Source organism: Bos javanicus, chromosome 1, assembly GCF_032452875.1.
Source record: "Bos javanicus breed banteng chromosome 1, ARS-OSU_banteng_1.0, whole genome shotgun sequence".
Lineage (NCBI taxonomy): Eukaryota > Metazoa > Chordata > Mammalia > Artiodactyla > Bovidae > Bos > Bos javanicus.
The window spans coordinates 107,002,174-107,015,197 of NC_083868.1; the positions used below are offsets into that span (position 1 = coordinate 107,002,174).

Sequence of the window (13,024 nt, forward strand, 5' to 3'; positions counted from 1 at the left end):
AAAATAATAAATTCATCTCTGTTCTCACCAATGAAAAGACTTTGATTATACTGATACTTTTTTCTAGTTACCTTTCCTTTGTATAATCTTAAAACAAATGACCATACTTGAATTTTAGATCTTACTTTATTTAAGTTCATGCTCATGTATTTACATCTTACTGATTATGATACAGACTGTCTTTGTTGGGTTTTAGTACCTAAACAATGCACTATGAATAACAAGGTAATTTTAAATTTTAATTCCTCAGGCTCTCTATCTAGAAACCAAATAGCTTAGACCAGACTTCTGATTCAATACCAGGATTTTTCTGAAAATAAAGTGGTTGCCAGCTTATTTCCAGTAGTATATTTTTGAGTTAATGCAGTGTAACACAGTAACAAGAAAGCCTTTGACAACTTAATGGACAAACAGTACTGCATCCTAATTTCCATTTATACTAAAGAAATTAACCCTTATACACTTAAATCATTCTTTTTCTGAAGCAACTATAGTGGGTATATATACCCACTCAAGTTATTCAGACATTTGCTGGCCCTTTCACAAATGTTTTAAACAGTCAAGCACACCGAGTTGAAGAATGTATAATATTAAAATTCTCATTCTTGCAATTCAGAATCACTGGTTTAACATGGTTTAGTTTACAACTGTACTGTTCATCAAAGTAATATACTTTTAACTCTGCATAAGGGGAAGTTATCTGATAGTCCAGGCATCTTATTTTCTCCATAGTTGCCACTTACAAAACTGTCAGATTCTTACAATCTCTTAGAAACAGGCATAGAGAATATTTTATTAAACTTGTAACATCTCAATTAACAGCATAAAATAGAAACTATATGATACAATTTAAGAATAGGTATTTTATATAATTTATAACCCTTTACATAGAGAAATACAATATGTTGAATCTATGGTAAGATATGAAAAATCTTCAGATTAAGCAAGTTTAGCAAAGTCCTTTAGATGCAATTTCTTTTGGGTTTACTGCAACGCTTTTTGTTATATTGTATGTCTTGTAAATTCCAATAAGTCTATCTGAAATCTCAAACATATTATTTCGAAGAGAAATTATTATGAACTGGGCATTTTTTGTTTGTTCCTAAAGAGAAAAAACAGAATAAATTAGAAAAATTACACATAGATATGTAAATATATGACTAATAAAGATCTAACTTTACTTCCCTAAAATATTTCTTGGGCAATAAATTGAACATAACATTGCTAATTAATATGAACAATGACAACATGGATAATTCATGATAGTATCTAGGTTAGAGAAGAACTCAGGTATTTGGAAGGATAGTTGCCTAGTAGAAGTCTTCTAGTAGAAAAAAGATCTGGGTAAAGAGAAAAGTTGTACCTGTGTTTCTGCTACTAATTTACATTTACATTTAACTTTTCCAAAATGGAACTATTTTGCTCAAATAAAGAGGTCTCCGTGAATACCATGGGAATAGAGAATGGCAGAAGCTCAAAAGAAGCCAAACAATTCCATGTGTAATGTTTAGGGAACACATAATTTTCACAATGAAAAGCTCTAAATGATTACTTACATATATGTAAAATGCAACAATAGAAACATTTTTGAAATCAAGGGCTGCATCAATCTCATCCATGAAGTACAGGGGAGTGGGTTTATAGTGATGAAGAGCAAACACTAAAGCCAATGAACTAAGTGTTTTCTCTCCTCCTGAAAGGTTGAAGATCTTCTTCCAACTTTTTTTAGGTGGTCGAACACTGAAATAATTAAGAAAGTCTCATCACTTAAATTACTTGGAAAGCTAAATTAAGACTCTGTGATTTGTTTCCTTTAACTGGCTTCTACCACCTTCCTTGGAAATACCTAACTTGCTTTTTCATTAATATAAATTCTTGGTGGGTTATTTTATAAAAATATTTTTGGAGGATGAACACAGAACACCTAACAAAAATTTAAGGTTTAAACAGTAGATCAGTAAGTAATTCTTACTATTCTTCCTGTTTCCCATGAATACTGGAGTGGGTAGCCTATCCCTTGTCCAGGGGAACTTGCTGACCAAAGAGTTGAATCAGGGTCTCCTCCTGCGTTGCAGGTGGATTCTTTACCAGCTGAGCTACACAGGAAGCCTGTAGGCAAACCAGTGTTTATCAAATAAAATATGCTGTAGACTTAACTGTCACATCCCACCCCTAAAGAATACTAAGTTTGGAGAATATGTACAGAGATGTTAACAGAATAATCCAAAACTTGGTATATGGCATCATTACAAACCTGAATGTGATTCCTTCAGAGAAAGGATCCATGCTGTCTACAAGGTCCAGCTCAGCATCACCTCCCAAAGTAAGCATTTGGTAATTTTCCTTTAATTTATTTGTTATTATGTAAAAACCTGCCATGAATTCATTAAGTCTTTGTTTTCGAAGATCTTCATATGCCTGTCTAAAATTATCTCTTTCATTAGTAATTTTGTCCAATTCTGCTACCCGTTGTAAATATAATTCTTCCTACGAAAAGAATATGAGAAAAACGTTATACATTTGACATGAGAATTAAAATGCTAATTATATAAAATAAAGGCTTAACAATTTAGGCTAAGGACTAAAGAGACTTTCTGACCATTACACGAGTTGTTTACTTGTACCTTCTTTTTATAATCTGCAATGGCGCCAAGATTTGGTTTCATTTCATGACACTGGGCTTCCAAAACTGCAATTTGATTTGTTATAGAATCTGGGTTCTTGATTGCTTCAAGCTCTTCTGGGCTTAGAACTGGAATCTTTTCAACATGATTATCTTCTATGGGATGCAGTGATATTTTTGAAATCTATAAAGTTAGATGAATATTAGAAAACGCAGTGTTACTTACAATTCACTGTTTAAAAAAAAAAACCTCCCAGGGACTTCACTGGTGGTCCAGCGGTTAAGAGGCTGCCTTGCACTGGTTGGGAAATTAGGATTCCACATGCTACAGAGCAACTAAGCTCAGGTGCTACAGCCAGAGAGTTCGTGCACTGTGATAAAAGATCCTGCATGTAGCAACTAAGACCTGACAGCCAAATACATTAAAAACCAAAAAACTCACAAATTTAAGACAAATTACCTATCAGAATGACATATAAGCAGAAGTGGTGACTCATTTGTGTATCAACTATTTTTCAAAGGACTTAAAAAACAAATAGTCGTAGTGCTCAAGTGTTCATGTTCAATCTCTACATCAGTCCTGGGATGAAAATGTTGATTAATTCTAACCATTACCCTTATTTTTCTGTATATAATAATTCCTAAATACTGTTCATTTTGCCCCCTATAAACCTGAGAAGTGATTATATAACCTGAAATTAAGAATTACAACATACTTCAAAAACACAAACCCCAACTTTTTTCATAAAGGGTATTTTAAATTTACACTTAACTAACAATTCTCACCTCTCTTTGCCAATATTTTATTTTAGAATTATGTTCACCTATGTGACCATCTATTTGTTCAAGTTTCAACTTAATACTAAGTGCATCTTTTTGGAGAGCATGTTCATTTTCCTGAATTACTTTTAGTTCTTGAAGTAGGTTTCGATGTTCTTTCTGGATTTCTGGTAAGGATGCCTAAGAAAACAAAAAGAGCTGCTATAGGTATGATGATCTCAGAACAGCGATTTTCACATTACAAAGATGAAGTTAGCACTCTCACCTCATGCCTCTTTCACTTTATAGAAAATGTTTTTATTTACAGAAAAGTTTAGTCATTTTGTATTACACAGATGAAGTTAATATAGTTAGAAGTATAACCTACTGAATGTTTACTACACAAGGTCTGATGTCATCCACAATTCTCTGCTGCTTCAAATAGTGCCCTCTCCCCTCGCCACATCTTACCTCCGCATCATTTGTATTCTTTACAACCTCTGCTGCTTTGTCTTCAAGACTTTTTAGCTCTGTTGTTAAGTCATCTACTTCTTTCTCAGTATCTTTTATTTCTTTTTCTGTACGTAAGACATTGTCTTGTGCTTTTTTAAGATTTCTAAACAAGCAAAAATCTTATATTAAGAACTTTTCATGACATTAATGTGACATTGTTTTCTATCAGATTTAAAAACTTGTTTTACTAAAAATCTTTCAATTGGTTTTTATGTTTATACACACACTTGTGGGATGTTGTATATTTTATTAAATTCTCAGTATAAATTAATGAAACTTCCTTATATAAAATTTTAGTTTCATTCAATCTTAAGACTATGAAGCAAAATTGTCCATTGTATTATTATAGTCTTGTCATTTTCCTATCAGATTGGAGGGTCTTAAATCTTTAATTCTTTAAACTATACCTTCAAGTAAATTACTTCCTGGTCCAAGTCAGGGAAAATAAGTGTTTTGGGCAGAGTGAGGGGAGGAAATGGGACAAAGGACAATGGGGATGACAATGACACACACACACAATTATTTTTTCCCTGTGACTGATAACTGTGTTTAGGTAAAACGCTGCTTATTAATTAGCACCTTTGAACAAAGGACACTGCAATAACCAAATAACCAGATAATCACTATGCAACCAGTTTATAATTTTAAGACAAACAGCTGTTTACATTTCAACATTTTATATACACTTTGCTTTATGACAGAATACTTTAATACTCTAAAATTTAAAACAAGACCTGTATTATGAATGTATTAAAAACTTTTTGGGACAATGGAATAATTAAAATTTTCAGTTACTAAAACAATTATGCTAATTCTCATCCTTCTTATTCTCCTAAGACCTAGATCTATTTAAATGAATTGCCATCTATTCCCGTAAACCAGAGAAATGAAACTCTAACTTCTATGTCCTCACAACTGGGGAGTTACATAACCACATTTTGTTAAACCATACCTGTTTTATCAGTTTTTAAAAACTAATCATTCGATAATTTATTATTGGCATCCACCTATTAAAATCCTACTAGGTAACAATGTCAGATCTTAATAAGTAACAGGAAACATTTATTAGACATTAAATTTAAATATTAATCCCCTTTTCAGTGTGATGTAGGGAAGAGGAAGGCAGGGTAGTATGCAAACTCTACCTGTCAGCAGTCTTGATTGCCACTTGTGCTTTAGTAATAGCAGAAGCACATTCATCTAATTGCTTATTTATTTTATCAAGTTTGTCTTGTTGGGCCTTGAGTTTATGGTTATTGATTTCTACGATGATATTGTGTAACCTTTTAACCTCAGCTTCCACTTTACCAGCTCTCTCAGCCACACTGTTATACTCTGGGGGACAAAAAAAAGTAAAATTAATTTGTGTTTCTACACTAATAAGCATCATTTGTTAGATGCATTCAATAAATCTCTCCAGTCAATACAACTTAACCTGATACATGCAAAAGAAACTTTAAACATTAGAGGAAAAGGGCCTCAAAAAAAAAGCAAAACCCCAAACACAAAACCAAAATGTCCTTTATCAAAACAAATGGTGTTACAACAACATATAGTTAAATTCTCTGGCTCAGCTGTGAACGTAACCCATATTTCTTAATGGCTTCACACTGTGAAGCTCTTTTCAGAAGTTTATAGGGTACTTTGACTATTTGTTTCATAATGATCTTTTACCCTTAGACTCTGTATTCAACTACAGACTGGGGGTGAAGAAGAAGTAGTTATTTAATTCTGCTAACCTCGAATTCTCTTCCCTGTAACAAAGTGGGGGAGATAGAATAAAGGGGTACTTTTCTCTGTGGCACAGAGAACTCTTAAGTTACACTTCCTAGATTCCCTTGTACCTACTGTTCAGACATAAATTTAAGTTCATTCAATCAAGAAAAAATCATATAATTTGGATGGCAAAAGTGATGAACTGAGCATGTTTCTGCTGGAAGTCATGGAAAAGTTTTCTTGGTGGTAGTAGAGGCTCTGATGTCCTGTCAAAAGTTTTGTGAAAACTGACAGGCAATGGCATTAACTTGACGGGGTGGATTACGATAGGTACAATGTGCTTCTGTTGTTGGCAGTTATAGTGTCATCTTCCTAATGTGATACATGGCTTTTCAACTGTAGAAAAGGCAGTATGGTTTCTTTCATGGTTCTTCAGAGTTGCTCTGGAAATTATTCTTAGCGTTTAGCCTAGAATTTAAGTTATCACAATGATCCTATAAACAATCTTTTTCTCTCTTAAATACATAGTCCCACACCAAAAATCATATTTATACTAGCCAGAGTGGATTCTGTTCTCCATATCTGAACCCTAATCATTATATGATGTAGGAAAGATGGAAGGTGGCAAAAAGGTAAGGGGTTCAAGCTATTGATACCTATGTCTAGAAAGGAAGCAGAAACAGTGCCAACTTATGTAAAGAAACTCCATAAAGCTTCTGTGGGAGGTATGTAGCATTTAGGAGAAAGCAGGTAGGATTTGCTGAGAGGAAAAGAAAAGACTTAACTGTTGTTTCCTCTTGACTGTCTATTGTTCTAAGAGGGAATTTCAATATTCTCCAAATTTTACAACCATCTTTTTGTTTCACATTTATCAGAGAATTCTTGGTCTGATTTTAAAAGCCCATCTAGTGAGTTTAATTACAGTGTCTATTTTTTGTATTTCTGAGATCATCACTTGATTTAAAAAAAAAAAGAAAAAAAAAAGGCAAAACAAAACCCTGCCCCCCTTTTAGTCTTCTAACTCTCCCCTCTCCCTTAAGGATACTAAGACACTATTATTTATCGAAGGAATTGTATTGCTCACAGTGGCGAGTCTGTGTGCTTAGCTCCCTTGTGAGGTAGAGTACCAGCTGCTGTGGGGTCATGGCATCATGACTTATACTGGGATGGGCCAAGTATGCAACTGGAAAGGGTTCCACTCTTCAGAATATCATTTTCCTTATTTTCAAGTACCTAACATACATTAAATTCCCTCATTTATAGTAGCATGTCTGTTAGAAATAGGGGAAAATGGACATCATGTAATTTATAATTTCAACATCACTATTTCATATCACCTTGCTCCTTTTATTGTCCACATATTTGCCAGATTTTAAAAAATCTAAATTAATGTAAAATGAAACATTTAATCTTAAAGATATGCCTGAATAAATGGGCTTCCATATCAGACATTGAGAGTCTACTAATAATAACCAGTACTTCCACAAGAGGAGATATATATATATATATACAGGGCTCCTAATAAAGTCAAGCAGTCTTTTTCAAATAAAATACAAATTCTTGTAGTCTCTCAATGAGAGTGTTGTTATAAATGAAAAAGATTTATTTTTTATTTGACCACTAGGTTCCATCAAAGGCAGTAACAAATACTGTAGGTACCCTGGGGAAGGAGGACTAGGGTTAAGTCTGTCTGCAAGAACAAAATACAAATCCAAAATAAATGCAAGAAAAAAAAAAAGGTCCTGTCAGGTTATGTCACTCTCCAGTGGCTTTTAATTTCCCCTGGAGACATGGCCTATGAGGCTCTACATTATCTGGATTCTTCTATCAGTTAAGTCTAGGGATTCTGGTTTCCTTGCTAGAAACTTCTGACAGACTACTTCCTGCCCTAGGGCCTCTACTTTCTCCTCTACATTCTTCCTGGAATGCTCTTCTCTCACATTTGCACTCATACTTCCTTTGGGTCTCTGCTCAAATCTCTAGCACTAGCCTAACCACTGTGTCTATCTGAATCCCCATCCCGTTCCATTTCCCTGGTTTTACTTTTATCACCTAGCACCACCTGTTACAGTATGTGATGTATTTGTTTAGTTTCCTTATCTCTTAAGGGTGAATTCCTTGAAAAGAGGGACTTTATTTTGTTCATTGCTTGATCAATAGTACTAAAACAAAACTTGGTCAGTAGCAGATACTTTTTGAGTGAATACCTCAATATTAAAAATATAAATATGACTACAAAAAATAAAAAATACACGTATATATTAATATGCAATGTGCACAGTGGACATCTGTCTGCTTACAATCTTTTCACTTCTTTTTCTTTTGGAAGAAAACTCCCTCATTTTTTAAACATGTGGATAATTGCTCCAATTCCAGTCCATCTAATACTTATGGATAAACAATCAGTATTTGTCTTCCTTTGCTCATGAACCAGACTATAAAAAGGGCCTTTCTTGATGTGACGAAGGCTGTTTCCTGGGGTCACTGAAATACTGTGAAACTCACCGTTACCACCTCCTGCCATAAGATGCTTACCTATGTACATTTAACTGAAGCCAACATGGAAGTGGGCTTCCCTGGTGGCTCAGATGGTAAAGAATCTGCCTACAATGTGGGAGACCTCAGCTTGATTTCTGGAGGAAGATCCCCCAGAGAAGGAACTGGCAACCCACTCCAACCAGTATTCCTGCCTGGAGAATCCCACTGGCAGAGGAGCCTGGCGGGCCATGGGGTCACAAAGAGTTGGACACGACTGAGTGACTACATGACCTGAACATGGAAATAGAAGCGGGCTGCTCAAGTACATGACCAGAGGATTTTAATGTCAAAGCCAATTCTGACTATGAGCCTGTGAACTAATTCCCTTTCTTGTTTAAAAACTTTGGTAGAACACTTACATGTTTATATATACACATGAAGAAAAAAGTTCTGAAAAGAAAAATGTATGTTCTTTAAGTTCTCATTAACAGCACAGGTGTTGTAATCAGATTGCCTTCATCCTGAATTCCTGTATCACCACCATATGTTATGTGACCTTGAGCAAATTATATAAACCATTCTGTGCCTCAGTTTTATCTGTCAAATGACATACTTAATTTATTAGTACTTACTTTACAACCTTCTGAGGATGAAATAAAAATAAAAACTGTAAAACAGTGTGGTCACTTAAATATATATAATCTATTTTTTATTCTACAAATTGTGATCTTAAACAATACAAATATTACAAACCTGTTTTTGACAATATAGGGGAAAAAGTCTGTACTTAAACATACCTGTCTTGAAAGTATTAACATTTTCTTCAAGCAGTTTCTGCTGTTTTTTGTCAGGGACTGTAGCAAGTACATTAGCTTCAAGTTCCTTAACTTGGACATTCAAATATTCTTCTTGCTCTGATAAACGCTATAGAATGTTTTAAAATTCAAGGTCAATATTTTAACTTACAATAATATTTGCTTTAAATTTTAAATTAAAAAGGTACTTAAAATCTTTAAGAAAAACACAAAAACTAACAGGAAAGGGCAGAAAACATGAACAATAAATAAAAATATTGAAAATGGCCAACAAAACACATGAAATGTATAAACTCATTATAAAGACAAGTTAAATACTATTTTTTAGTACATCTGTGTAGCAAACTTACAAAATATTGGAGAGTACTTACTGTTCACTTAGAAAAATTATTTGCATATGCTACCAGTAGTAAATGAATTAGAACTTTTGGGAACAATTTGGCATTATGCGCCAAATGCTTAAAAACACTGTATACATACTGGGTGATAATTACAATTTTAGGACTAAGGAAATAATTGGATAAGCATATTAAGGTATGCCTAACAAGAATATTTAAAACATAGTGGTGTACACAGCCAACACAGAAAAACCTTTATCAAACTGTGGTACAAACTATGTCAATATAATTGCACACAAATTACATTTGCTTGAAAAGGAAATTAATTACTGAGTCAAGAAGTTACTATGAGACTACAGAAATCCATATGCAAATTTAGTATGTATATCAACATCTACCACATAAATACATACACGCAAACTAGATACTGCCACTAAAAGTTAAAGAACATACACAAAAACTGAAGGTGATAATTTTTCACGTATTTTCTAAAAAACTTTCTTAGTTTTTTTTTTTTTTTGGTTTGGTTTTTTTAAGAGGCTGTGGGCATGCATTGCTTTTTTATAATTAAGAAAACTTTCCACTTTGTAAAGAGAATAAAATAAAGGGTCATTGTTAAGGGAAGACACATTTCTCTCCAGTCCAAATGGAAACCAGAAATAGCTGTGGCTGGAGCAACATTGTGACAGGACATTTATCTATTAGTACTCAAGGAAACAAAAATCAACAGACCCTAGCCCAACCTCCCCTTCCCCCTTATATTTTAAAAACTATAAGCAAACAGTAAAATGCCTCTGGCCAAATTGCTGTTGAATTCCAATAGTTGCAGCTTTGGTAAAAAGGTACCTGGATGCTTGCAGAAAACTTTTCTAGTGTATTCCTCATTTCTCGTTCACTATGCCTTAACCTAAGTATTGCTTCTTCCAGTTGTACTTTCTGTTCCTGAATCTGCACTGCTTTTTGAGAGTCTCTCTGCAACTGTGATTCCATTTTATTTACCTACAAAGAATATTACCAGTGAGTTTACTCCAACAAGAATTATTTCAGGTTAACAGCAATTTACAAAAATGATGAAAACCCAAACTTCTGATCTTAAAGACTAGAAACAGGGAGGAGACATATGTATACCTATTGCTGATTCATGTTGATGTATGGCAGAAACCAACACAACATTGTAAAGCAATTATCTTCCAATTAAAAAAAAAAAAAAAAGACTAGAAACACACCAAACAACCCAGTTCCAATTCTAAAACCAATGCTTAGGAGATGGTCAACTAATTTCTGCATCATAGGTTCAGGTGAAAAGACAATCTTAAGTGTTGTATAATCAATTATAGTTACAGTGAAGGTATACTATGCAAATATTTAAGAGGAAGAATATAAACTACTTCAGAATTTTCAGGAAGAAAGTAGTATAGTGTTCTGATTGTGATAATGGAACATAAGTTTTTCTGGGCGTTTTGACATTCTATTTTACTTCTGGAAACATAAAATATTTTGAGATAAAAATCTGGAAACATATCAGAAGTCTTTGCTATATTTACAATTTAAATCATTATTTTGAAATACAAAAGATAATTATGTAATACAGCAGTAACTGTGAAGAAACAAATGTCAAACAATAAGTTAACCGTGAAATAAATTATATGATCCAAATGTGATAACAGAAAAAGACATGTATGTTGAGTAAATACTTTTCAATTAACATACTTTTAGAACTTTAACAGGCTTCATATGAAATCCCACAGCTTACACACTAGCCATTTATAGAAAGTTCAAACTGTTAAACTGAAAATATGATTGCAGTACATTTAAAATAGTAGAATGTTCTACAGTGTATTATATATCAATAAAGCTGCTTTAACAAAAATGTCTCGACTATAATTTTGTACATGCTGACCTCTTCTTCTGAGATTTCAACAACAACTGATGAACCCATCCTTCCTTTCATTACTTTGCTTCCACCGCCAGTCATTGTACCTAGAGAACAGAAAAGTCAGACTTAAATGTATGTATCCCCTCAACAGGAGTAAATAGACTCAACGGCAAAGGAAAAAAACTATTACCTGACTGTTCTATGATTTGCCCTTGTAATGTTACCACTCTCCATCTTCTATCTTTTTGGTAAGCTACTCGTGTGGCTTGATCTAAGCTGTCAGCTACTAAGGTATCCCGTAAGGCAAAGTAAAAAGCTTGGCGAATTGCCCCATCTTTTACTTTTACTAAATCAAATAACCGAGGCGTATTCTCAGGAGTTTGAATTTTGGTCATTTTCTTTGCCCACACTGCCATCTAAAAAAAAAAAGAAGAAAAAGACCTTTCTTTAGGTATCATTTATAGAATACACATGTTAAACATAAGGATATGTATACAAAGTTCTTGGTATCTACACAATATTACTTTATTGTTATTTAAGAAAAAGATATTGTAAAATTATCTCTATTCACAGATCATCTGATCTTATATATATTAAAATTCTGAGGAATCCTCACATGAAAGAACTATTAAAACTAACATGAATTCAGCAAAGCTGCAGAACATAAGATCAATATGTAGAAACTGTATTTCTATATACTAGCAATAAATAATCTGAAAATGAGATTAAGAAAATCCCATTTATATTTAAAAAAGATATTAAAGAACAAAATTAAAGGATTCCTGATTTTAAAGCTTACTACTAATCTACAATGATCAAGACAGTGTAATATCAATGCAAAGTCAGACATAAATAAGAGGCCAGAAATAAACTCGTACATTTATGATTGGTTGATTTTTGACAAGCATGCCAAGAAAATTCAATGGGGAAAGAATATAAAAGGTGTCCAAACAACCCAGTACTCAAAAGAGTAGCTGGACCCCCCACTTTATAAAATTAACATGGATTACAAAACTAAATGTAAAACCTAAAGCTGTAAAGCTCATAAAACACAGAAAGTAAATCACGATGCCATTAGGATTACATGGTAGCTTCTTAGATATGACACCCAGAACACAAGCAACCAAAAGTAAATAAACTAGACTGCTATCTAAAATTTGTGCTTCAGAGGATGTATCACAAGAACATGAAAAGATGGCTCACAAAATGGGAGAAAACATTTGCAAATTATGTATAAGAGACTTATATCCAAAATATATAAAGAACTCTTACAACAGCAAGACAAACCAATTAACGAATAAGCAAAGAATCTGAACAGAAAATAAAGAAATAGCCAATAAATAAGCACATGAAAAGCTGGTATACAAAAACCTGTGTACATGAACGTTCATGGCAGTATTAACCATAAACAGCCTAAACATGGAAACAACACAAATGTCCACCAATTGATGAATGGATAAACAAAATGTGCTATAGAATATAATGGAGAAGGGAAGAGCATTTGGCAATAAAAAGGACTGAAGTGCTGATGATGCAACATGAACCTTTTTTTAAAAAAGAGCAGACAGGGAACTGGCTCTTAGTTCCTATAAAAGGGATCAAATCTCTGCCACCTGCAATGGAAGCACAGAGTCTTAACTGCTGAACCACCAGCAAAGTTCCATCATGGATGAACTTTGAACACTAAGTTAAAGAAGCCATAAACAAAAGGCTATATAATATGTTATTTCATTTATATACAATGTCCAGAATACATAAATACAGACAAAAAGTCAATTAAAGGTTGTGGGGGTGGGGTGGGTGGGAGAACAAGGGTTATTGATTGTTCATGTGTATGGGGTTCCTTTCTTGGGGTAATGAATATTCTAGAATTAGATCGTGGTCATGGTTGAACAATCAATTTAGT

General features: G+C 33.5%; 1 protein-coding gene across 3 annotated transcripts in view; it reads right to left on the minus strand.

Annotated features, from left to right (window-relative positions):
• Nucleotides 1–107: 107 nt before the first annotated feature.
• SMC4 (structural maintenance of chromosomes 4) overlaps nt 108–13,024 on the minus strand; it is a 33,929-nt gene continuing 21,012 nt past the window's right edge. For all 3 annotated transcript variants that reach the window (XM_061417201.1, XM_061417191.1, XM_061417210.1), the window contains 11 exons: nt 11,309–11,534; nt 11,143–11,222; nt 10,089–10,241; nt 8,887–9,013; nt 5,041–5,230; nt 3,854–3,998; nt 3,410–3,583; nt 2,625–2,807; nt 2,255–2,487; nt 1,557–1,740; nt 108–1,102 (listed from right to left, as the gene is read on the minus strand). In XM_061417201.1, coding sequence (XP_061273185.1) covers nt 950–1,102; nt 1,557–1,740; nt 2,255–2,487; nt 2,625–2,807; nt 3,410–3,583; nt 3,854–3,998; nt 5,041–5,230; nt 8,887–9,013; nt 10,089–10,241; nt 11,143–11,222; nt 11,309–11,534 — 1,848 coding nt within the window. In that variant the 3' untranslated portion in view covers nt 108–949. The remainder of the gene's footprint in view (nt 1,103–1,556; nt 1,741–2,254; nt 2,488–2,624; nt 2,808–3,409; nt 3,584–3,853; nt 3,999–5,040; nt 5,231–8,886; nt 9,014–10,088; nt 10,242–11,142; nt 11,223–11,308; nt 11,535–13,024) is intronic.